This window comes from Pseudonaja textilis, chromosome Z, assembly GCF_049901715.1.
Source record: "Pseudonaja textilis isolate UNSWEBS1 chromosome Z, rPseTex1.2, whole genome shotgun sequence".
Taxonomy (NCBI): Eukaryota; Metazoa; Chordata; class Lepidosauria; order Squamata; family Elapidae; genus Pseudonaja; species Pseudonaja textilis.
In genome coordinates, this window is record NC_142008.1 from 4,040,398 (window position 1) to 4,067,218 (window position 26,821).

The window sequence follows — 26,821 nt, forward strand, 5'->3', positions numbered from 1 at the left end:
AAGGGACCTGGGGGGTCTTCTAGTCTAACCTTAGGCAGGAAATCCTATAGCATTTTAGACAAATGGTTCTCCAATCTCTTCTTAAAAACTTCCAGTGTTGGAGCTCCCGCAACTTCTGGAGGCAAAGTCGTTCATTAAATTGTTCTCACTGTCGGAAACTCCTCCTTAATTGCAGGTTGTTTTCTCCTTGATTAGTTTGCATCGGTTGCTTCTTGTCCTTCTTACAGCTGCTTTGGTAAATGAGTTGGCCCTCTCTTCCTTGCTAAACCCCACTAGAGATTTCTAATAAGAGATTGGACAGCCATTTGTCTGAATGAATACTTCAGCTTCAACCATAACAACACCAGAGCAAACAATAGATACAAACTCAAGGTTAATTGCACCAAACTTGGCTGTAGGAAATACAACTTCAGCAACAGAGTGGTCAATGTCTGGAATACTCTACCTGACTCTGTGGTTTCTTCCCCAAACCCCCAAAACTTTAACCTTAGACTGTCTACTATTGACCTCACCCCTTTCCTAAGAGGTCTGTAGGGGGCGTGCATAAGCGCACCAATGTGCCTACCGTCCCTGTCCTATTGTTTCTTTTATTTTTCTTATGTGTGTCCCTGTATTCATAACTATGTTTTTACTTATACCTATATTATTTATTTATTTGTTTATTTATTTATTTATTTGATTTGTCAAGCGATTATAAGATAACAGGTATAAGTATAAACATAGTTATGGATACATACAAGAAAAAGAAACAATAGGACAGGGACGGTAGGCACGTTGGTGCGCTTATGCACGCCCCCTACAGACCTCTTAGGAAAGGGGTGAGGTCAATAGTAGACAGTCTAAGGTTAAAGTTTTTGGGGTTTGGGGAAGAAACCACAGAGTCAGGTAGAGTATTCCAGACATTGACCACTCTGTTGCTGAAGTCATATTTCCTGCAATCAATTTTGGTGTAGTTGGTATCTATTGTATGCTCTTGTATTGTTATGGTTGAAGCTGAAGTATTCATTGACAGATAGGACGTTGCAATATATAATTTTATGTACTATACTTAGATCGAACTGAAGGTGGCGTACTTCTAGGTTTTCTAGGTCTAGAATTTCAAGTCTGGTGGCATAAGGTATTCTGCAACGAGTAGAGGAGTGGAGAACTCTTCTTGTGAAATATTTCTGGGCTTTCTCAACTGTGCTAATATCAGATACGTAATGTGGATTCCAGACTGATGAGCTGTATTCAAGTATTGGTCTAGCAAATGTTTTGTATGCTCTAGTTATTAGTGTGATATTACCAGAGAAAAAGTTACGTAAGATTAGGTTAACAACTCTTAACGCCTTTTTGGCTATGTAGTTACAGTGTAGTTATTATCTTGTAAGCAACTGACAAACCAAATACAATAAATAAAATTAAAAAATGGTACAGGGTTTCCTGTTTGAGCAGGAGGTTGGACTAGAAGACCTCCAATGCCCCTTCCAACTCTGTAACTGTTATAATGAGATAATAAGGCATATGCAGATGTCTTATACCAAAACTGCAATCCTTCCTACTCAAGCCTCTATTTCAGGGGTCTTCAAACTTGGCAAGTTGAAGACTTGTGGGCTTCAACTCCCAGAAATCCTCCTCCAGTCATGTTAGCTCAGGAATTGTGGGAGTTGAAGTCCACAAGTCTTAAACTTGCCAAGTTTGAAGACTCTTGTTTGTTTGAAATTTGACCTTGTAGACCAGTGTTTCCTTCAAGCACCTTGAAGGACCTTCAGCACCTTGAAGGTGTGTGGACTTCAATTCTCAGAGTTTCCCAGCCAGGTGTGCTCCTTAGAAATAACCTGAATATCAAAGTTAGTCCACTGTTTTTTGAGCGTCTGGAGGTCATTCCAAGCTGTTGGGGAAAGCATAGATTTCAGCTTTGACAAATCAGTCTCTTTGCCCACCTTAAAAGAATTTGGTGTTTTCCTATCCAGGGAAGTACTGGTACTTCGCCAGTACTTTATGACAATATTTTTCAACTCAGCAAACTTAAGAGATGAATGGCATTGAACTCCCAGAATTCCCCAGTAAGCATGGGTGCATTTCAACTCCCAGAATTCTCTGAGACAGAAAATTCCTCCACCAACCTAATTCTTGATCACCTATTTCCAGATCTTGTTTAGAGGACCAGTTCTCACCCGTGAGGAATATTGGACGCCCTCCTTTTTAGAATAGATCTCGGTATCAAGAAAAGGCGAGGTGGCCTGAATCCCAGAGGCACAGATAACTTTCTGAAGTCATTCAACCGGACATGATTATTACTGTCGGTCACTTCGACCAAGAACTTTAATTCTGAAACGACTGCGTGTCTCTGTAAAAATATAGTTGTGCCTAGAAATAATTAGAAGTTAGTTATTTGAACGGACTGGATGCCAAATGGAAATGATGAGTGGGAAATCAAATAAGTTGCTATTTTAGCCCTTTGTTTGGTGGTAATTTCCTGTTTTGAATATACCTCTACCAAAACAAGTTGCCCTAACCTACAGTTCCTTTTTTCTGCCCCCCCGCAAGGAGCTTAGGAAAAGCAACATTTTAATCAGATGAACAAAATCTATATAATGTTGTGTCACTTTTTTTTTTTGCCTTCTGTTCTTCTTCACCTTTGGAAATGGTCTGGCAATTGCCTTCTTTTTTACATTTTTTATTTGGTGGGGGTGGACAATTTGGCAAGTTGAGGACTAAGGTTGTCTTCGACTTACAATAGTTCGTTTAGTGACCGTTCAAAGTTACAACAGCACTGAAAATGAGTGACTTATGACCCCTTTTCACAGTTACGACCTTTGCAGCATGGTCACTAAATCAAAATTCGGAATGTTTGCCGACTGACTCGTATTTATGATAGTGGCAGTGTCCCAGGGGAAGTCCATGGGGAAGCAGGACTCACTTAATAACTGTGTTACTAATTTAACACCTCTGTTGACTTAATTGATTCATAATTTAACATTCACTTAACAAAGGTGGCAAGAAAGGTTGCAAAATGCGGCAAAACGTACTTAAATGTCTCACTTCGCAACCGAAACTTTGGGATCAATTGTGGGCGTAAGTCGAGGGCTACCTGTACCCCACCCAAAACCTCCCACAGCATGCAAAGACGTTATCGTTCTAGATTTGGGCTGCTACGTGCTGAATCCACCTGTGCTTCCACACCCATAAAGGGTAGGGCACAGCCCGTGACTGCATATGTCCAGATGGATTTCGTCGGCCGACATTTGAAACCGTTGAACTGAAATATCAGGAAAGAGTACAATTGGAAGGATTTATTGCAAATGTCAGTTTTCAGGAAGAAGGGGAGAAAACACAGGAGTCGTTTCGTTTGAGGTTTAGTGTGTACAATAAAAACTCCCACGGTGGAGCAGAGTAAAACAATGGGTGACAAGAGAATCAAAATATTGTTTTCAGTGCAGTTTTCTGCTTCAGGGAAAATAATCCACAAAAGGGCGCAACTTTTTAACCTGAAGTTCATCCTCTCCATTTTGAAGATGGAAGCGGGGGAGGGGGCGATTGATTGTCAGCAGTTATACACCCCTAAGATTTACCCTGGAGTAGGGCTGCTGATTCAATTACAGGGCCTGGGGGCAAAGATAAGAATTTAGCAGGTTCTTATATTCTGAGGAATTTGGATCTAAAGATGCAGGTCGCTAGTCCTCATTAAGGTCATACATGGTGGGAAAGAGGTCGCTGATGATTCAGCTTTGGTAGACTGCCAATTTAAACATCAATTATTATTTTTTAAAATATTTATACATACGCACACATGCATAAACTGTGTGAGAAACACTTCTAGATGCAATGTTTGTTCTACTGCTGTTTCTTTTCTTTGTTTTTCCTTCTGCTTCCCATTTATATTTTCTCTTGTTGTGTTTTGTTAGATAAAGAAGAAAATATCTTGTTTTTTCTTTTCATTAGATACACCATTATTTCATTCTGTGGGACTAGAACTCACAGCCTCCAGATGATTGGTCCAGACCCCAAAGACACACAGCTGGCTTTCATGCCTAAAGTGGGACTAGAACTCATTGTCTCCTAGTAACTGGCTCAAAGTCACCTTGCTTAGGGCAAGTCTAGAACTCACACCCTCCTGGTTTCTAATCCACCACTTACATCAAAAGAACTCTATATTCTCTCTCTCTCTCTCTCTCCCCCTTCCTCCCTCCCTCCCTCTCTTTCTCTCTCTCTCTCTTGTTTCATTCCTGTACCAGGGGAACACTTTGTCCAGCAGTTGTGCTGAACGCACAAATTTTTCTCTGACAAAAAAAAAAAAAAGGAATCCAACTTTCCTTTTTCATCCGGTCTCTTTGAATAGGATCGCTCACCATTTTTAGAGGGAATTATTTTATATTTTTCTCTATTTCTGAGTGGTAGCTGCCTTGAGTGAATACAAAAAGAGAGACATAAATTGAGATAATAAAAGTAATTAGGCCTCCAGGGGGCCTTCCTGCATAAGGTGTTGTACTTTCCGCAGTTAAAGGAGAGTGGGGGAATAAAACAATTGAAGGATTCTTTTTTATATTTACCCCTCGTTTGTTTTTGCAGCTTCATCTGATCAAGGATGACAGACGTTGAAAGAGAAATGGGCCTTCCACCCATTGAGCAGAAACCAGGGCTGCAAATATGGACCATCAAGGTAAAATATCGTTGATATTTCAAAATGAAATTTATTCCATCATGTCATTCAAATCATTTCCATATTGACTGACGAATCAGTGCATTTTAGTCCTTGACTTACAACTAGTCTCTTAGCAACCTGAGTTAAGTTATAATTTACCCAGAAAAATGAAATTATGATCTGGTTCCAAAGTTCCAATGGTCATCTGGAACTTCGGACATTGACAACATAGCTGGACTTATGGTCATTTATAGCATCCGACAGTCACATGACTGTGCTCTACGATGGCTTTGCCGAAAACTGGGAGTTAACTTTTTGCTTATTGACTGCAGCATTCATTTAATGACCACCACAAAAACAATAATGAAACTGGACTGGTCAATATACGACAGTGATGACTTAGGACCATAATGAGCAGGCTCCATTGAGGTCATATGTCAAGGACTACCTGATTGGAACAGATTAAATACAACTGATGCAGATTCAAATATAATGAGTATTGCATTGAGTTTTGGTTGCCACGATGTAAAAAAGATGTTAAGACTCTAGAAAGAGTGCAGAGAAGAGCAACAAGGATGATTAGGGGACACTGGAGGCTAAAACATATGAAGAACAGCTGCAGGAATTGGGTATGGCTAGCTTAGTGAAGAGAAGGACCAAGGAAGACAGGATAGCAGTCTTCCAATATCTCAGGGGCTGCCCCAATGAAGAGGGAGTCAAGCTATTTTCCAGAGCACCTGAAGTCAGGACAAGAAGCAATGGGTGGAAACTAATCCAGGAGAGAAGCAACCTAGAACTAAGGAGGAATTTCTTGACAGTTAAGAACAATTAATCAGTGGAACAATTTGTCTCCAGAAGTTGTGAATGCTCCAACACTGGAAGTTTTTAAGAAGAGATTGGACAGCCATTTGTCTGGAATGGTACATAATCTGAGAAAGGGGTTGGACTAGAAGACCTCCAAGGTCCCTTCTATTCTATTCTATTCTATTCTATTCTATTCTATTCTATTCTATTCTATAGAACCAGGGTTGAGTTTGTGTGAAGATAAATGACACCCTCCCTCCAAAAAATGTAGCACGTAGTTTCTTCAGTAGTTAACAAATGCAATCGTTTTTTATACAGTGTATACAAACAGATACAACAGTGTCAGCTAGCAAACCTCTTCCTTTTTGTTTTAAGTCGTGCTGCACATCAGACTTTGCTTAAGTTTAACTTTACTTTAATATTAATTATGGTGTTGGAAAAGGTGGAAGGCAAAAGGAGAAGGGGGCAGCAAAGGATGAGAGGCTTAGATAGTGTTATTGACACAACAAACACAAATGTGGACAGACTCAAAGAGATAGTGGAGGACATGTGTGTGTCTGTCTGTCTGTGTGTGTGTTTGTGTCCTGGCGTGCTGTTGTGAAGCATGGAGTTGTGAAGAGTGAGGCACAAACTAGCAAATGTACCACCAGAACAGAATCAGATCCAAAATCTTGCCGATCCATATTTCAAAGTCAATGTCTTGGTTGAACTTAATTTTTTAAAAATAAATTAAAATAAACCTCTGGGACAATTCTTCTAGTGGACACTCACTGTTCATGGCTTTATTTTATTTTACATTTATTTGTTTGTTTGTCAAACATTTACAAGATAGCAGGTATAAATAAATGAACATAAACATAAACAAAGGAAGTAAATACAGATAAATGGGGATAGTAAGACACGGATAGTAGGCACACTGGTTTTACGTGCTTTGTTATCTTACAGTGGATGATTGTAATATTTTTTTTATGTTTTCATGCTGCATATCACCCCGTTGTTTGACCTGAGCAGCAAATAAAGTTCATAATAAATAGCGATTTTTAAAAAAATGTTGCTGTGTTTGCATGCAGCCAACTGTAGTTTACTCCACAAATCATGATTAAGCATACTTGGGTTGTGTGAACCAGTGGCTTTGGCAATGCAACCTCTCCAAAACAAGGAAGAGAGATTTGGGGTTGATTAGGATAGGACTGTCTGCTCCTTGCCCCAACCGGTCAATACTGACCTTGTCAGACAAATATATATATATATACATCAGCATTCGAAACCCTCTGAGGCAGAGTTTACAGATGCTGTCAATCTTTAGCCACCAAGCTGCAGCCTTTTAGAAACAGCTGATCTTTAGTGGTCTCTTCTGACCAACCAGCTTATCCCGTTCAGCAAGTCTTGCGTGAGGTGAAGCAGAAAACTTCACCTGGTTAATGAATGAAGCCAAATATATATATATATATCTGTGAATTTTGAAATAAGACTGTGCAGCCATGCACGGAAGTTCCAGGAATATTTAGAAGTTCAAGACATTTTCACGGGGAAAAACAGAGGTGGAGTGAAAAATTCTCAACAATAATGAAGGCAAATTTATATGTGTCCCAGGATAATATTGCAGGATCCAATCTGGATCGATCATGAGGACTAGGGGTTTAGTCTTCCAAGCTTTCAGACTTGTGCTGGAACCCATCTGCAGGAAATGTTCTCTCTCTCTCTCTCTCTCTCTCTCTCTCTCTCTCTCTCTCTCTCTCTCTCTCTCTCCTCCCTCCCTCCCCTCCCTCCTCTCTCTCTCTCTCTCTCTCTCTGTATTCTGTGTCTGGTATTTGTAGGGTGCCCGGTGTATGTGGCTTTTTAGATGTTGTTTGGATTGTTGGTGGTTGATTATTAAGTTTTGGCTTTTGTTTCCTTGTACTGCCAAGCCTTCGCCTCCTAAGTATTTGATAAGCTGGTGGCAAATCCGCATTCCTGTTGATTGAGGAAGGGCTCGTTTCTCAGGCTTCAATCACTTCCCTGGCTGTTTTTGTGCCTGCTCGTCCAACAATCTTAATAGCTGCAAAATTGAATGTGGGTCCTTGTCCATTGCAGTAAGGGTTTGGGCCCCCTCCTTCTCTGACTTGCATTCCCAACAAGGTCTAATGCTTTAACTCTACCTCGGAACAGGGAATAGATTTGTATTCTTTATTTCCAATGCTTGCCTCCCCAATGTTGGATCAAAAGAAGACAAGATCCTGTCTCTTTTGTAGTGATGGAGATCAGAGAAGTTTTTTGCAATAATAGAATAGCAAAATTGGAAGAGACCTTGGAGGCATATTATTCCACCTAATTAATTGCCCAAACTGTCAGGAAATTTCTCCTTAGTTCTAAGTCGCTTCTCTCCTTGATTAATTTTCACCCGTCGCTTCTTGTCCTGCGCTCAGGTGCTTTGGAGAATAGCTTGACTCCCTCTTCTTTGGGGCAGCCCCTGAGATATTGGAACACTGCTATCATGTCTCCCCTGGTCCTTCTTTTCATTAGCCTAGACATACTCAATTCTTGCCATCATAGTTTGGACTTCACATCTTCAAGTCAAGGAACGCTGATTTTAGGAAACAGACCATACCCAAAAATTCAGAATCATGTTCATTTGGGCTGATGGACCTCCCAAACTGATAAAGTACATCCACCTTATAGCACAAAAGAAAAAGCAGAGGAAAGGCTTACCCCTGGGATGTGTGTGTGTGTGTGTGTAATTTTTATTAAGTGTGATTATGTTAAAAATATAGAAGAAGTAAAAATTAGAAAAATAAGAAAAGGAAAGAGAAAGGTATAAAGAAAGAAAAAAGAGGAGTAGTTCTTGACTTACAACCACCATTGAGCCCAGAATCTATATTGCTAAGTGAGACATTTGTTAAATGAATTTTGTCCCATTTTACCACCTTTCTTGTTAAGTGAACCCTGCAGTTGTTAAGTTAGTAACATGGTTGTTAAGTGAATCTGGTTTCCCCCATTGACTTTGCTTGTCAGAAGGTCACAAAATGTGATGACATCACAACCATCATGAATATGAATCAGTTACCAAGCAACTGGTGAAACAGTTATAAGTCACTTTTTTCAGTGCTGTTGTAACTTTGAATGGTCACTAAACGAACTGTTGTAAGTTGAGGACTACCTGTAATGACCTCCGCCTTTCTTTGGTACAGCGGATGACAGAAATAATTCAACCTCAATCTTTCCCTTTTACATTTCACAACATTTCAAGCCATTTCTACAATAACAAAACCATTCTAATCATCAAAACCTAAAATCAATTTCTCATTTTTTTTCCAGTTTCAAGCAAAACATCCAGAAAGTGGTTTTCAAGTGGAAACAAAACTAATTAATTATTTCCTTTAAAAAAAATGTTTTTCTATCTCCACCAATCCAGCGATTTTGACATCAATTCTTTCATTGTTGGAATCAGTGTGTTTTTCCATCTTGGTGCGTGTAAGATTCTTGCACAGTCAACATATATAATCATGAAGTCCCAAATTTTCTTTCAAGTTCTTTATCCATCAAATTATTGAGCAGAGAACTTCATCATGTGATGTATTGCAGTTGAGTTGCAATCTTGACCGGATTTACCAGAGTCCGAAGTATTGTCAGGGACACAACACAATTCACATTCTGTCCAGGATCGCTTTCCTTTGTTACTTTTTGCGGGATGGCTTCATGGTATCCCAAGCAGAATGACTAGATCTGCAATAGCTTTATGCCATATAGTGTCAACAATTCTCAAGACTCTTTTTTCTGCTATGTATTCCAAATAGTCTGGGATTAATATAATACTTAGAGACAAACAACCTACTCTCCAATAAACAATTTGGTTTCAGAAAAAAGCTATCCTGTAATCTGCAACTCTTACACTGCAAAAACATATGGACTACACAACTTGATCAGGGCAAAACAATAGATGCAATCTACATAGACTTCTGTAAAGCCTTTGATTCAGTGGTACATGACAAACTACTACTAAAAATAAAATCCTATGGTATCTCTGGACAACTGCATAACTGGATAGAAGCATTCCTGTCAAACAGACAACAAATGGTCAAAATTGGGAGTGTCCTATCAAATTCTGTACCTGTCAATAGTGGTGTCCCCCAAGGCAGTGTTCTAGGACCAACTCTCTTCATACTCTACATAAATGACCTCTGTGATCATATTAAGAGCAACTGCGTTCTTTTCGCTGATGATGTAAAGCTGTTCAATACCACAGACAATACTGCTACCCTTCAAAAGATCTTGACTATGTATCAGAATGGTCAAACAAATGGCAACTTCAAATCTCAACAAATAAATGCTCTGTCTTACATATTGGCAAAAAAATCCGAAAATAAAATACAAGCTGAATAGTCAAGATCTTGTTGATGATCCAAGCTCTGTAAAGGACCTTGGAATACTCACCTCTAATGATCTAAGTGCTAGTGCCCACTGCAACTACATAGCCAAAAAGGCATTAAGAGTTGTTAACCTAATCTTACGTAGCTTTTTCTCTGGTAATATCACACTACTAACTAGAGCATACAAAACATTTGCTAGACCAATACTCGAATACAGCTCATCAGTCTGGAACCCACATTACGTATCTGATATTAGCACAATTGAGAAAGTCCAGAAATATTTCACAAGAAGAGTTCTCCACTCCTCTACTCGTTGTAGAATACCTTATGCCACCAGACTTGAAATTCTAGAACTAGAAAACCTTGAATTACGCCGTCTTCGGTCTGATTTAAGCATGGTATATAAAATCATACATTGCAATGTCCTACCTGTCAATGAATACTTCAGCTTCAACCATAACAACACAAGAACACACAACAGATACAAACTCAAGGTTAACCGCACCAAGCTTGACTGCAGGAAATACGACTTTAGCAACAGAGTGGTCAATGTCTGGAATACTCTACCCGACTCTGTAGTTTCTTCCCCAAACCCCAAAAACTTTAACCTTAGACTGTCTACTATTGACCTCACCCCTTTCCTAAGAGGTCTGTAGGGGCGTGTATAAGCGCACCAACGTGCCTACCGTCCCTGTCCTATTGTTTCTTTTATTTTTCTTTTATTTTTCTTATATGTACTCATTTCATGTATTCATAATTATGTATACACTTTTACTTATCTCGTAAACAATTGACAAATAAATAAAATAAAATAAAATAAAAATAAATATATGTGTGTGCATGGGTGGGATTCAAAAATCCCAGCAACCGGTTCTCTGCCTGGTTGCTGGGTGGGCGTGGCCTGCCAGAACTTCCAAAAAGGCCATTTTTGGCCTTCCCTGGAGTCCGGAGGCCTCCGCTGGGCTCCAGAGCCCTCCAGAGTCCGGAGGCCTCCGCTGGGCTCCAGAGCCCTCCAGAAGCAGGCCCATTTCTGGACTTCCGGAACTTTCAGTTCAGCCGTTTTTCGCCCTACCAGAGACTCCGCATGGAACCTGAACTTACCTGCATCCAAAACAGGCCACGTGGAGACTCCTGGGAGGGGAGGGACAGGATGGGTGGGGCCAGCTGGTCATTTCAACTACTGGTTCGGTAAGCCAGATGTAAATTTAACATCTGGTTCACCTGAACCAGCCCGAACTGGCTGAATCCCACTCTTCTATATATGTGTGTATGTACAAACACACACACACACACACACACACACACACACATATATATATATATATATACATACATACACACACATACATACATATATGTATTGTGTGGGGGTGGGGGTGGGGGTGTGGGCGTGTTGGCGTGGCTTGTTGGGCATGGCAGGGGAAGGATATTGTAAAATCTCCTGTCAGAGGTGGGATTTGCTGATTGTCTGAACTACTCAAAATTTCCCCTACCGGTTCTCCAGAAGTGGTCAGAATCTGCTGAATAGCACCTCTGATATATAGATATTTTCTTAAGTTTTCGCGAGTATTTACATGTATGGTATCCAACTTTGTTCGGGTATTTTCCCACGTCATTATAGTTATGCTTTTAAAGTTGTAGCAACGTTTTGGCAGAATCTCATCTGCCATCATCAGGCTTCTGGTTGGTCTGTGTTTATTGGTCTTAGACAGACCAAGACTCCCAACCAATCAGGATGAAGAAAAAAACATTCTGGCAGAGCATAGGCTAGCACCAAATTTAAAACAGAAACGGCTGTGAAAGTCTGACTCACAGACAAACAGTGTACAGAAGCCTGATGATGGCAGATGAGATTCTGCCGAAACGTTGCTACAACTTTAAAAGCATAACTATAATGACGTGGGAAAATACCCGAACAAAGCTGAATTCCATACATGTAAGTACTCGTGAAAACTTTCATCATCTTCAGGCTTGTGTCTTCAGCTTTGTGCTTCTCAGAGTAATGTGAGCTAGCAGCTGCTTCTTCCTTTTAACTGCTAGTGGGGGTGTATATATATATATATATATATATATATATATATATATATATATATATATATATATATGTATGTATGTATGTATGTATGTATGTATAGCTGAATACCATATATATGTGTGTGTGTGTGTGTGGATCTTTGGTTATTCAGGTTTTCTCCCACGTAAAATTGGAAGTATCTAGGCGATGTTTCGATGAAGTCTCATTCATCATCCTCAGCCTTGTGTCTTCGGCTGTGTGCTTCTCAGAGTAATGTGAGCTTGCAGCTGCTTCTTCCTTTTAACTGCTAGTGGGTGTGTGTAGATAGATGATAGATAGATAGATAGATAGATAGATAGATAGATAGATAGATAGATAGATAGAGATATAGATGTATAGCTGAATACCATATATATGTGTGTATATATATGTGTGTGCATATATATATGTGTGTGTGTGTATACATGTATGTGTGTATATACATTCCATTCCATTCTATTCTTCATTCCAGTATCTCATCTAATCTATTCTATTCTTATCCCTTATTCTATTCTATTCTATTCTATTCTATTCTATTCTATGCTACACTACACTATACTACACTATTATATTATATTATTCTATTTATACAGATATATATCTATATCTATCTATCTATCTATCTATCTATCTATCTATCTATCTATCTATCTATCATCTATCTATCTATCCATCTATCTATCTGTGTGTGTATGTATATATTTTCTTTTGAGAGCATGCATCAGAATTTCATTTTTTTTAATATGTTCCAGTCAGCGTGCAGCACAGGAAGAGTGACAATAAATGTTATCTTATTTATGTAATTATTTAAATTATTTATGCAGCTGTCCATTTCCTTTACCTTTGTTTGGGTTTGTCTGTTTGTTCTTTCTTATTATGCACAAGTTATTTCTTCTTCCCCAAAGCATTTCTGACTCCACCGTCCTATGCTAAACATTGGGATCTCTCTGCCACTTTCCAAAGCATCTCACAAGGACCTTCTGGCATAGCATATTGTGATATCTTCTCTTCTGTTTCAGGATATGAAGATGGAGCCTATTCCCGCAAAGGCTTATGGGAGTTTCTTTGAAGGAGACTGCTACATCATATTAAATGTAAGATATGGTCAAGAAAGAATAACTGATTCACAGGTAGTCATCCAGTTACGAATGTAATGGAGCCTGCCAGTACATTCGTAACCTGAGGATTAATTAAATGAATGAGCCCTATCCCTCCTTTCTCCAGTGCATTCGTTAATCGAATGTGCAAATTGTTAAGAGTGCATGGGTATCTCTGGAGTGGGAAGGACTATTCAAATTTTTTTACTACTGGTTCTGTGGGTGTGGCTTGGTGGGCATGGCAGAGGAAGGATATACTGCAAAATCCCCACCCCACTAACCTGCTTTCCAGCTCCATTCTCCTGTGCAGGGCGACCAAAGAAGACCCAGCCAAACAGCTGGAACTCGATGGGAGGCGGAGAATAGATGGGGACGGGGTCACCCAGAGGTGGTATTGGTCGGTTCTCCGAACTATTCAAAATTTCTGCTACCGGTTCTCCAGAACTGGTCAGAACCGGCTGAATACCCACCTCTGATAGGAGGCCTAGTTCAGGGGACAAGACCACTGTATCCGGCCAGCAAAGGCCTCTCCCCACCCATTGTGAAATCATCTTCCCTATCTCTTGGGGGTCCCAAATTGCTTGAGCCTTTCCTCTTCATTCCCATCACCCTTTGGTGCCAGGGTTGAGAGTCCCACGCTTCTCACGCTCTTCTCCTGCATGGCCTTGGGTGCTAGAACCAAGAATGGGTGTGAGATTCCACCAGAAATATAATTAAACATTACTCTTCTATACAACTTCCTAATCTCTCGTGCTGGCTTTAGGATTATTCTACCATGGTTTTAAAAATGAACCTTACCCAAAGGTGCTTTTTCAAAAGGCAACTGGACTTGGCTTTTCTCTTAAGACATTTCGCTTCCGATGCAAGAAGCTTCTTCAACTCTGACTGGATGGTAGGGAATGGAAGGATTTATACTCCTTGCAGACAGCTGGTCATTTGCATCCTTTTTAGAGAGACGTTGAGGCCACCCAGAGGTTTATCTGTGTTCTCAAAGTCACCTGAGTGGTGCAAATGGGAGCACAGCTTTCTTGGAAGCGCTGAAAGGACTGTGTTGTTGAGAAGTCGGAGCTGTGCTTTCTGCAGGATTTTTCTGCCGTGTGTCATCCCCACATTGTCAAACATAGGCGCAGCCCCCCTGGGACGAGACCATGCTGTCTACATCCCAAACTGAAATGCAAATCATTCCTGCCATCTGCAACTTCTCTGGAAATCTGCCCATGTCTTCAATGAAAAACAAGGTAGTCCAATTGCCTCATGAAAAACCACCATTGGGAGACGTTCCGAAAGTTTTCTTGAGGAAAAATGGGGGTACTGTGAGGAATTCTCACAGGAGGATTTATATTCTGTGAGGTCATCTGATCGCTGCCTGTGTTTTCCCAAAAATAAGTCCTACCCAGAAAATAAGCCCTAGCATGATTTTAGTGTGCACCTAATATAAGCCCTACACAAAAAATAAGCCCTATTTAAGAGTCCACCCACTCGGTCCCCCCATCTGTTTTGTTTACCCACGGCCCCTTTGCGCCCCTGCCCCATGCCTCCACTGATCAGTGGCAGTGCCGCAGCAATTTGCCACCCTGAGCAGATTCAGTGCATCTTCCTGAAACCATTTGCAGATAAATCAGTCCCTCTTTGAGTTGGCATTTTTGTGCAGCAGTGGACAAAGCCTTGGAGCTTCTGGTGGGTTTTTTGCCTCTTTCCTGCTGCAGGAGTAAAGCAAGCAAGCCAGAGGTGGTTATTCAGCAGGTTCTGACCAGTTCTGGAGAACCGGTAGTGGAAATTTTGAGTAGTTCGGAGAACCGGCAAATCCCGCCTCTGACTAGAGATTTTACAGTATCCTTCCCCTGCTACGCTCACTGAGCCACACCCACAGAAGCGGTAGTAAAAAAATTGAATCCCACCACTGAGGCAACCGTGGACAGGCAAAGGTAAAAGAGCACTGGAGGATGACATAGGACAGCAGGGGTGGAGTATGGAGGGGATGCAGCATTGTGCCACCCCTGCCACACCTCCTGCCTTGCGTTGCCTTGTAATGGTGGCACCCTCCTGCTGGACGCACTGTGCATCTGCCTGCGTGAAAAAAATCAAGACAGCCCCCCAAAATAAGCCCTAGTGATTATTTTGGTATCCGAAAGAAAATAAGGCCGGGTGTTATCTTAAGGGAAACATGATAGTACCCCCTCCGAGAGTCACTGAAGCCACTTGGAGGTTTATTGGGATGATCTCAGAGTTACCTTAATAGTGCAAATGGAGAAGCAACAATCTTCTTGGAATGTTCCACGTTCCTTCAGACAAACAAAGCCAGATTAACTTAGCAATCCTCTTACTAACTTAACAACTGCAGTGTTTCATTTAACAACGATGACAAGAAAGATCGTCAAGTGGAATGAAGCTCGCTGCCCAGCTTAGTGAAATAAATGTTGGGCACAGTAGTAGTCGTAAGTCAAGGACTATCTGTACTGTGTTTGGGCATTTTTTGGATCATTGTTTTAAAAACAACAATATTCTTCCTTTTCCCAACCCATCCTTCGAGCGACGCCAATGGGAAAATAGTTCAATGCCGTGTTTGTTCCTTTCCAGCACACAAAGATGCAGCATCGCTTCACCACTGATCTCCACTTTTGGATCGGGCGCAATGCCAGCCAGGACGAGCAAGGAGCTGCCGCTTTCTATGTCACCCAGATAGATGATTCCCTGCAAGGGACAGCCATTCAGCATCGAGAGGTTCAAGGGCACGAATCCGCTGCTTTCAAAAGTTATTTCAAGAAAGGCATCATGTGAGTGTTAGGAAAACGTGCCTATGCAGGGGTCTCCAACCTTAAGACGTGTGGACTTCAACTCCCAGAATTCCTCAGCCAGCATTGTTCTGTCTTTTATAATGACTGGTTGAATATAAAGACAGACAGACAGCTCTACAAAGGCTTCCATACAAAGTTTCTTTATTGGTTCACCAGGCATCCTCAACTATAACTCACGGTTATGTCGAGATCCATCTAATGTCCAATTCTTTGCATAGCTGACTTCATAGTGTAAAGGAATAGTGATCTTTCATCCCGTAATGAAGGAGCAAGGGGGTGAAGCACCAGAACCCTGCTGGGGTCAAGGCAAGAGTGAAGGACCGCCCCCAACCCAACCAAGGGTCAATTCAGTGACCAATCAGGATTACAGATGTGGCCACATGACATGAACTACATTTCCCAGGATGCATTAACTACATTTACCATGAGGCATACCCTTAAGGGGGCAGCTCCCAATTCTAACTTACTATCCCACTTCCCAATTAACTATATACTGTCTGGACAGCACAAGCATAGCTCAATTCTGGGAGTTGACGTCCACAAGTCTTAAAGTTGCCAAGTTTGGAGACTTCTGGTCTAATGCAATGAACAAAACACTCTAACAATCTCCTGTTCCCTTTTTTTTATTTTAGTTTCCTTCACTTGTTCAACAATACTCTCATTTAGGTAGTTCTTGACTTATGACCGATTGTTTAGCGACTGTTAGAAGTTACGACAGATCTTCCCTTGGGGGTGGGTGAATTTGTACTTGCAACTGACCCAGTTGTAAAGTTTCCACAACTGCCTGGGGTCACATTTCAGGTACTTAGCAAAAGTACCACAAAAATAGCCGTTTGCATCATCCTATAATCACACCAATCGTTTTGTTTTTTTTGGTTTTTTGTTTTGCTGAAAACCAGTATTTACTTCTAGTTTTCAGTGAAGAAAGAGAAAAAGTAAGTCTTAATGACCACTGCAAAGAAAAAAAGATGGTAAAATCAGTTTGGTCCCCGTTTTGTGACCATGGCAACTTACAAGAGTAATCAGGAAGTTCCGTGATGGTGGTAAGTCGAGGATTACCTGTAACAATGAGGTCTAGTAACATATTCTTTTTTAAAAAAGAAATATATATATATATTTTAAAGTGAGCTTCCTGCAAGGAAAAGAAAAGGCATATGATTTAGAACCCTGACAGTAAGATTCTAACTAGTTGTGTGACCCTTTAGAGTAGCTGTTACTTCTCTAAAACTATCCCCTTTGGTGATTAAATATGAAGTCTTGTTTTCAACAGCTACAAGAAGGGAGGATTGGCTTCAGGGTTCAAGCATGTTGAGACCAACATGTATAACATCAAACGGCTCCTTCATGTTAAGGGCAAGAAACATGTGTCAGCTACAGAGGTAAGGACAGCCCCTCCCCTGATATATATATTTAATATCTTTGCATTCTCAAAAACTAAACTTAAGTAAATGCAACTGTCCAGACCAGGAGATTAACTCAGAAAAGCTAAAACTATTTTTTTTTTCAAGGCCATTAACAGATTAACAGAGTTGGAAGGGACCTTGGAGGTCTTCTAGTCCAACCCCCTGCTCAGGCAGGAAACCCTACATATCATTTCAGACAAATGGCTGCCCAATCTCTTCTTTAAAAACTTCCAAGGTTGGAGCACCCAAAACTTTTAGAGGCAAGTTATGTAATTCAGGAAGTCCTCAACTTACAACCATAACTGGGAGCAGAACTTCTGTTGCCGAGCAACAAGGTTGTCAAGGGAGTCATGCCCAATTTTGCAACCTTTTTCTGCCACCGTTGTTAAGTGAATCACACTGTTACTAAATGAATTGAGCTTGCTTGTCGGAAGCTGTCTGGAAAGGACACAAATGGTGATCCCAGGATCCCAGGTTGGAAATTTATTGCCAGTTGCCACCTGTCTGAACTTCGATCATGTGCTCATGCAGTGAATGTCATAAATGTGAGGACCAGTCGCAAGTCACTTTTTTCAGGGTTATTATAACTTTGAAGGGTTGTTAAATATATGGTTCTAACTGAGAGCGACTGTTAACAGACTCTTTCAAGTCTGATTGTGTTTTGACCTAGGCTTCCTTAGAAAGCATAAAACACAATCTTAGTTTCAGCAAAACCTCTTTTATTTGTACGGCTGTGAATTATGTTCATTCCCAGCCTGCAAGGCTTCACAAAACAGTCTTTCAGGGGAATGTTTATAGACACCCCCTTATTGCACTTGGAATGCTGCCAGAGAACTAATTGGCAAATGCAGGGCAAGGCCAAACTTGACACAGAGTCGATCAGAACTTTTCAAAGCCTGAATTGACCAGATGAATTAATTGCTTCCTGCAAAAGCTCACATCCTATTCGCTCCTCTTTTATGTCCTATGGGGGGGGCAATCATCTGCAAGGCGTGGCCTTACTCCTGAGTCCGGCCCTGCTTTCTCAATTGTTCTTGTCTTCTGGTAACCCCACGCATGTGCAGGATAGGAACCGGTTCCAAAAACTCCCCTGTCTCACTGCTGTCTGAGTCTGAAGGCAGCTGATAGCCAGATTGCCAGCCTGCCCTGGCCCCATCTCTGCCTCTGATGCAGAGCCCTCATCCGAGCCTTCCTCGGCCTCCAAAACTGGTCCAGGTTCTTTCCCAGCCTCTTCACCGCTGTCCGACTCTGCTACCAGCTCCGTTAGCTACCGGTGGGCCCAAACAGATTGCACTCTATTGCCTCCTCCCCTTGCTATACTCATGTGAAATAGGAGGGTACAGTTAGTCCTCAACTTACAACAGTTCATTTAGTGATCATTCAAAGTTCCAACAGCAGTGAAAAAAATGACTTTTCCCACCTAAGTACCATTACAGCATCCCCAGGGTCACCTGATCAAAAGTCAGACATTTGGCAACTGACTCACACTTACAACGGTTGCTGCATGATCCCCTTTTGCCACCTTCTGACAAGTGAAGTCAGTGAGGAACCCAGATTCACATAACAACCGTGGCAAGAAAAATTGTAAAATCGGGCAAAATTCACTTAGCAAATGTCTCCCTTAGCAACAGAATTTTTGGGCTCAATTGTACTATCTGTACTACCTGTACACTGCTACATTCAGAAGAACTTTTGGTGGTTCAGAGATATTACAGAAATACCATCATAAATGCAATAAATTCCAATCAGAAGTGGCTTCCAATTATGTGAGCCCTGTAAAAAGAAGCAAAATAAAAAATAATGACTTTTTGCAGAAGATGTTAAGTCAGTGCTGCAACTGTTAAGCAAATCTATCATGGTTGTTGTCTTATTTTTTGGCCAGGCACCAGAAATAACACTATAAACCAGAAAACAGTCACCAATTGCAGTCATGTGACCACAGGATACTGCAAATGGCAGTAAAATTGAGCCTGTTGCCAAGCAACCAAAATACGATCACATGACTGCAGGAGTGTTTGACCGTTATAATTTACCACACAGTTCATTTAGTGTCCATCCGAAGTTACAACGGCACTGAAAACAAAAGTTTTTCACACTTACAACAGTTCCAGCATCCCTACAGTCACATGATCACAATTCAGATCCTTGGGAACTGACTCACATTTATGACACTTGCAGAGTCCTGGGACAATGTGATCCCCTTTTGCGACCTTTTGACGAGCAAAATCAATGGGGAAGCCAGATTCACTTAACAACCTGGTTACTAATTTGAAAATTGTAATGATTCACTTAACACCTTGTGGCAAGGAAAGTCGTAAAATAGGGCAAGCCGCATTTAAGAAATGTCTCCTAAATTTGGGGCTCAGTTGTGGTCATAAATCGAGGATTGTACTGTACCTGTGCTCTGAATGAATTGTTTTGAGGTCGATATTTCTCTGTTATCTCCAAACAGGTTGACCTTTCTTGGGACAATTTCAACAAAGGTGACGTCTTCCTGTTGGATCTTGGCAAAGTGCTGATCCAGTGGAACGGACCTTCCTGCAACATTGCTGAAAAATCGAAGGTCAGCCATGGAAAATAATATCTTGACGCAGTTTTGGAGATGCAAAACACTAACCCGGGTTATAAGAACATAAGCAGGAATCTAGTCTGCTAGATCCAGGGGTGGGATTCTACTGCTTCAGACCGGTTCGGGCGAACTGCTTGCTTCGAAGATCAGCTGTCTCCAAACCAGTTGAAAATATGTGGGCCCATCTGCCCATCCCTGCTGTTTCCTGTCCTTTAGTTCCTGTGTTTACAGCACAGCTGATTCGCGCAGCGACTGTTTTCTTCACAGGGACTGCTGTAGAACAGAGGCGGTATTCTACCAGTTTGGCGTACCAGTAATGTCAAAGATCAGCTGGCAGAGAACGCGTTCACTCTGACTCTCTCCAACGCTATGCAGTTGGGCCTATCTCCCCACCCCTGCTCCTAGGTCCTCTTTAACCTCCCAGTTCTTTGGCACGGCAGAGCAGATTGCTAAACTGCTGAGGGGTGTAGTAGCTTAGTTTTTACAATATTAACGCAGGTGCAAAGCACGTGTTTGTTGCGCGTGTGATGCACACAAGTCGTAAAACCCGTCCGCGGCCATTCCCACCAAGCTACACCCACAAAACCAGTGGTGGGAACTTTTGAATCCCACCGCTGCTGTAGAAGGTAAAGTATTAGAGCTGTTTGAAATTGCAGAGTGCGCGCGAAGCACGTGACCCCCAAACCGGTTGTTATACTGGTGGAATCTCACCCCTGGCTCGATCTAGTCCAGCCAGTTCTTGTTATGATGGACACCCACCTGTCCGTGAAAGCCCCCAGGTCTCCCAGAAGATGAGATTCACTCTACCATCAAGGTTAAGAACCATGAATTATGTCCTCAGGACCTAGCGAACAAGGGGTTTGCTTAACAGCCACGGCATTTACACTTATCGGTGCCATGTTAACAGCCACCATAAAAAAATGTAATAAAATCAGGTTGGTCAGGTTTTTAAAACTGTTACAGTTATAAAGCAAGGCTCCACTACGGTCATAATTGGAGGACTACCTTTACATTACATGGAGCCACTGTGTGAGTTGGGTGGCTGTACGGTTAATCCTTCGACTTATCCCCATTCATTTAGTAGCTGTTCATTTTTAGTGTCAGCATTGGGGGAAAAATGACTTATGACCATGTTTACAGTTCCAACCGTTGTAGGATCCTCATGATTACATGATTAAAATCCAGACATATTTATGATGGCTGCACTGTCCCTGCAAATTTCTGTTGCTAAGTAAGACTGTTGTTAAGTGGGTTTTTGCTCCATTTTATGACCTTTCTTGCCACAGTTGAGGGAATCACTGCGGTTGTTAGTAACCTGCAGTAGCTATTAAATGACTCTGACTTCCGCATTGACTTTGTCAAAAGGTCGCAAAGGATGATCACACAACCCAGGGACACTGCAACCGTCATAAATACGAATCAGTTGCTCTAGCACCTGAAGTTTGACCACATGATTATGAGGATGCTGGAACAGTCATAACCCTGAAAAACAATAATAAGTTCCTTTTTTCCAGGGCTGTTTTAACTTCAAGCAGCCATTAAAGAAATAGTTGCAATCAAGGTCTACCTGTAATCATGGTGGATGGTTTGGGGTTTGCATTGTTTGGTCTTATTATTCCCGTTGACCAGGGAATGATCTTGGCACGAAGCATCCGGGATGGCGAGAGAGGTGGACGTGCCCAAATTGCCGTAATCGACAACGAGAAAGACTGCCCAGAGCTCATGCAGATCATGAAGGCGACGCTGGGGGAGAGGAATCAAGAGATTAGAGAGCCATTACCAGATGAAAAAGCGGATGAACATCAAAAAGCCAATGTCCGCCTTTACCAGTAAGTTCCCGTTGTTCACAAACTTGGAGAGATTTTTAAATCCAGCATTTGAGAGGCTACCACAAAGAAGAGAGAGAGGGTAAACTTATTAGTGAAGAGAAGAAACAATGGGCGAGAAGCAAGCCAGAATTTAAGGAGAAATTTCTTAACAGTGAGGACTATTAAACAGTGGAGCGACTGGCCTCCAGAAGTTGTGGCTGCTCTATTATCCGAGGCTGTTAAGAAAAGACTGGACGGCCATTTTTCTTAAATTGTACAGCGCAGGGGCGTCAAACTAGATTGAGGGCTGGATCAGAGTTGTAATTCTCCTCCGTGGGCCGGCGGCGGGGTAAGGATGGGGAATGAGAGCGGAGATGGCAAGGACACCTCCTGCAGCACCTGCTGGCCAAAATGAGGTGCAGGGCCTCACATTTGGGGGTGGGGGTGGAGACAGGGTGGAGTCTACCGGTTTGGACTGGTTCAGGCGAACTGGTAGTTCCGGTGGGCATTTCCTGTGCTTTATTTCCTTGATTTTTAGCACAGCTGATTCACGCGGCAGACCAGTTTGCTGCACCGCAGCTGTTTCAGTCCCAGGGGCTACAGTAGGAGATAAGTAATTGGGTTGAAAATGTGCTTTTTAAACTGTAGAGCACATGTGCGAAGTGCGCGTTTCGCGCGCGCTCAATGAACTGGTTGTTACACCGGTTGAATCGCACCACTGAGAGTGCTGTTGGAGGCCATGGACGCCGAAACCGGGCTGCGTGGGGGCCTCGCGAGGCCTCCACATGGCTGTTTTTGTCTGGCAGAGTGCTGCAGGAAGTGGTGGAGGCTGAAAACAGGCTGCAGGAGGGTTGCACACGGGGCCCATGTGGCCTGTTTTGGCCAGCAGAGGCACCGCAGGCTGGTCCTTTGATGTTTCCAGGCCGGCCCCGTGGACCAGATTTAAGCATCCCCTGGGCCGGATCTGGCTCATGGGCCTTGAGTTTGACACCCTGTATAGGGTCTTCTGCCTGAGCAAAGTGGTTGGACTAGAAGACCTCCAAGGTCCCTTCCAGCTCTATTCTGCTTGATTGACGGCAAAAGCTTGTGGTGAAGTAGAAATATATGCAGAAAAAGTATTTTTTTAAAAAAACAACAACAACCAATAGTTAAATATTTGCATTATTACCTACTAATGTTTCTACCTACAGTGTGTACGAAAATGGCAAAGATCTTGTGGTCCAAGAAATTGCAACCAGGCCCCTCACTCAAGACCTCCTGAGTCATGAGGTAAGATATGCGAGTGCTGAGCTGATATTGTTTGGTTTTGCTGTCCCCACAAAAGGGACATGATCTCAGTGTAAAATACATCAATTCCGATCTAGGAGTCTTTGGTTGAAATCCTGTGTTATTTTTCTTCCCTTCCCTTCCCTTCCTTCTCTTTTCCCTTCTCCTTCTCCTTGTCTATTTTGTTCTTCTTCTCCTTCTCCTCTTTCTCTTTCTTGTCTATCTTCTCCTCTTCCTCCTCATTTATCTTCTCCTTTCCTTGTCCATCTTTTCCTTCTCTGTTTTCTTCTCCTCATTGCCTATGTACTCCTCCTTGTCCTCTTGGTCAATCTTCTTTTTCTCCTGCTTATCTATCTTCTTCTCTTCCTTGTCTATCCGCTTCTTTTCCTCCTTGTGTATCTTTTCCTCCTCATCATCTATCTCCTCCTCCACTTCTTCATTGTCTATCTCGTTCTCCTTGCCCTCCTGGTCAATCTTATCCTGCTTTTCTATCTTCTCCTCCTCTTTGTCTATCTTCTCATTCTCCTCCTTCTTCTCATTGTCTGTCTCCTTCTTCTCCTCTTTATTTATCTTCTCCTTTTCTTGTCCATCTTCTCCTTCTCTACTTTCTTCTCCTCATTGTCTATCTTCTCATTCTCCTCCTTCTTCTCATTGCCTGTCTCCTTCTTCTCCTCTTTATTTATCTTCTCCTTTTCTTGTCCATCTTCTCTATTTTCTTCTCCTCATTGTCTATCGACTTCTCCTTGCTCTCCTTGTCAATTTTCTACTTATCTATATTCTTCTCTTTCTTGTCTATCTCCTTCTTTTCCTCCTTGTCTATCTTCTCCTTCTCCTCATTGTCTATCTCCTTCTCCTTGTCTTCCTGGTCAATCTTATCCTGCTTTTCTATCTTCTTCTCCTCTTTGTCTATCTTCTCGTTCTCCTCCTTCTTCTCATTGTCTGTCTCCTTCTTCTCCTCTTTATTTATCTTCTCCTTTTCTCGTCCATCTTCTCCTTCTCTACTTTCTTCTCCTCATTGTCTATCTTCTCATTCTCCTCCTTCTTCTCATTGCCTGTCTCCTTCTTGTCCTCTTTATTTATCTTCTCCTTTTCTTGTCCATCTTCTCTATCTTCTTCTCCTCTTTGATTATCTTCTCGTTCTCCTCCTTCTTCTCATTGTCTGTCTCCTTCTCCTCTTTATTTATCTTCTCTTTTTCTCGTCCATCTTCTCCTTCTCTACTTTCTTCTCCTCATTGTCTATCTTCTCATTCTCCTCCTTCTTCTCATTGCCTGTCCCCTTCTTCTCCTCTTTATTTATCTTCTCCTTTTCTTGTCCATCTTCTCTATTTTCTTCTCCTCATTGTCTATCTACTTCTCCTTGCTCTCCTTGTCAATTTTCTACTTATCTATATTCTTCTCTTCCTTGTCTATCTCCTTCTTTTCCTCCTTGTCAATCTTCTCCTTCTCCTCATTGTCTATCTCCTTCTCCTTGTCTTCCTGGTCAATCTTCTCCTCCTCTCACTTATCTATCTTCTTCTTCTCTTCCTTATGTATCTTCTCCTTGCCATCTTCGCCTTCCCTGTTTTCTTTTACTCATTGTCTATCTACTTCTCGTTCATCTCATCAATCTCCTCCTCCTCGTCTATCTCTTTCTTCTTCTCACTCCTCATTGTTTATTTTGCCTTCTCTTCTCATTATCTATCTCCTTCTCCTTGTCTTCCTTGTTAATCTTCTCCTTTTCCCTGCTTATCTTCTCCTTCTCCTTATCTTTTCCTGTCTACCTTCTTCTTCTTCTTTCTTCCTTTTCCCCTTCTCCAGGATTGTCACATTATAGACCAGGGAGGTTTGAAAATTTATGTCTGGAGAGGAAAAGAGTCCAGCAAGGAAGAAAAAAATGCTGCTTTTAGTCGGGCAGTGGTAAGTGATATGCTGAAATATTCTTAAGAAACATCTTAACATGTATTTACATTAAAAATAATAATAATTAGCATGTGAATCAGCACAAATACGCAGGTAGAAATCAGACAAGTCAATTACTGGAGATTTGTTTGGGAGAGGATGGAAATAACTTCATGCTTGTAGCATGGAGCACTGAATTGGAATTTCTGCCCATGAAAACAAAGATTCCCTCCTAGGGGCCTACCTAGCAGGGTTGTGTGGAGGATAAGAGCAGAGAAAATACAGATAGTCCTTGATTTACGATCACAATCGAGACTAAAATTCTGTTAATTGAATTTTGCTGCATTTTGTGACCATTCTTGCCACAGCTGTTGTTAAGTGAATCACTGCAGTTGATAAATTAGTAACCCTGTTGTTAAGTGAATCTGGCTTTCCCCTTTGGCTTGGCTTGGCCAGAAGGTCACAAAAGGGGATCATGTGATTTTTGGGACCGCAATCCTAAATATGAACCAATTGCCAAGTGCCTGAATTTTGATCATGCAACCATGAGGATGCTGGAAAGGTCGTAACTGTGAAAAACGGTCCTAAGGCACTTTTTTCAGTACCGTTGTAACTTTGAACAAACTGTTATTATGTGGAGCAGTACCGATAAATTCAATCAATCAATTCCAAATCACAAAAATAGCGTTGCAGAAGTAACAGTTGTTCTTCCCTCTTAAGCCATCGAGTTCCATTTGCAGTGGAATTTTACTTTTTGTTCATGCTTGGTATAGTTTGTTTGTTTTATTGTATATATTTATTTTCATCGGAGAAAGCAAATTTTTCCGAAGAGTTAATGGTAAAAGGAAACCAGCCCTCCCAAGAACATAGTGGGTGGACACTATCAAAGCTGACCCCAGCCAGAGCATAGAAGCATGATGGCAAATCCATGGCACGTGTGGCACGCAGAGCCATTACTGCCAACATGTGAGCCCGCATCCAGAGCAAGTCTACTGTGCATGCATGCCCACCCAACAGCTGATGGTCGGGTATCTGGTGCGCGTGTGCGGGAGGTGGGCTTGCACGGGAGACATGCATGCGCAGAGATGCATGGCGCACGCAGTGGGGCATGGGGGGGGACCCACACGCATTGCCTTCTGGGTACTGGCACACAAGCGCACGCGCAATTATCGGCATAGGAGCCCAGAAAGGTTAGCCACCACTGGCATAGAACAACTCAAAGAAGCATTGCAAGATCAGAAGATGTAGAGAGAAAGAGACCGGGCCCTTCGAATCGCTCAAGGGTTGGACGCGATTAAATGGGTAACAACTTATTTAGTTAGCTTGTTTGTTAGTTATTAGATTTTTATTCCACCTTTCTATTTTATAAATAAAAATGCAGTACAGTGAGTCCTTGACTTACAATAGTTCATTTAGTGACTGATCAAAGTTACAACCGCACTGGAAAAAGAGGCTTCTGGTGATGTTTCACATTTACAGCCGTTGCAACCTCTTTGTGGTCATATGATCAGAATTCAGATGCTTGGTAACTGTCTCATATTTATGACGGATGCAGTGTCCCCGGGGTAACGTGATTCTGTATTGCGCCTTCTGTCCATCTAAATCGACAGAGAAGCCAGACTGACTTAACAACCATGTGATTCTCTGAACACCTGCCATGATTTACTTAACAACATGGACAATCATAAAATAGAGCAAAATTCATTTGGCAACTGTCCCATTTAACAACTGAAATTTTGGGCTCAATTGTGGTCATAAAGTCAAGGATTCCTTGTAAATATACCTAATGCTCTTTCCTCCTCCTATTTTTCCCATGAGAAAAAACTTGGATGGCTAAAACACTCTGTGTCTCTCTCTTTGTCTCTCTCTGTCTCTCTCTGTCTTTGTCTCTCTATCTCTGTCTCTCTATCTCTCTTCCCCCTCTCCCCCCCCTCTCTCTCTGTCTTTCTCCCTCTGTGTGTGTGTGTCGTTCTCTCTGTGTCTCTGTCTTTGTCTGTCTCTCTGTCTCTGTCCCTCTCTGTCTCTGTCTTTCTCCCCCTCTTTCTGTCTCTCTCTCTCTCTCTCTGTCCCCCCCTCTCTGTCTTTGTCTCTCTATCTCTCTGTCTCTCTCTGTCTGTCTCTGTCTTTGTCTCTCTGTCTCTGTCTTTGTCTCTCTGTCTCTCGCTCTCTGTCCCCCCC

The 26,821-nt window shown here is 41.9% G+C and overlaps 1 protein-coding gene across 2 annotated transcripts in view; it reads left to right on the forward strand.

The window, feature by feature from the left end:
• VILL (villin like) overlaps window positions 1-26,821 on the forward strand; it is a 70,296-nt gene that overhangs the window by 9,711 nt on the left and 33,764 nt on the right. For both annotated transcript variants that reach the window (XM_087916494.1, XM_087916493.1), the window contains exons 2-9: window positions 4,552-4,642; window positions 12,847-12,921; window positions 15,502-15,698; window positions 16,990-17,098; window positions 19,575-19,685; window positions 21,321-21,520; window positions 22,690-22,768; window positions 24,563-24,661. In XM_087916494.1, the coding sequence (XP_087772620.1) occupies window positions 4,568-4,642; window positions 12,847-12,921; window positions 15,502-15,698; window positions 16,990-17,098; window positions 19,575-19,685; window positions 21,321-21,520; window positions 22,690-22,768; window positions 24,563-24,661 (945 nt within the window). In that variant the 5' untranslated portion in view covers window positions 4,552-4,567. The remainder of the gene's footprint in view (window positions 1-4,551; window positions 4,643-12,846; window positions 12,922-15,501; window positions 15,699-16,989; window positions 17,099-19,574; window positions 19,686-21,320; window positions 21,521-22,689; window positions 22,769-24,562; window positions 24,662-26,821) is intronic.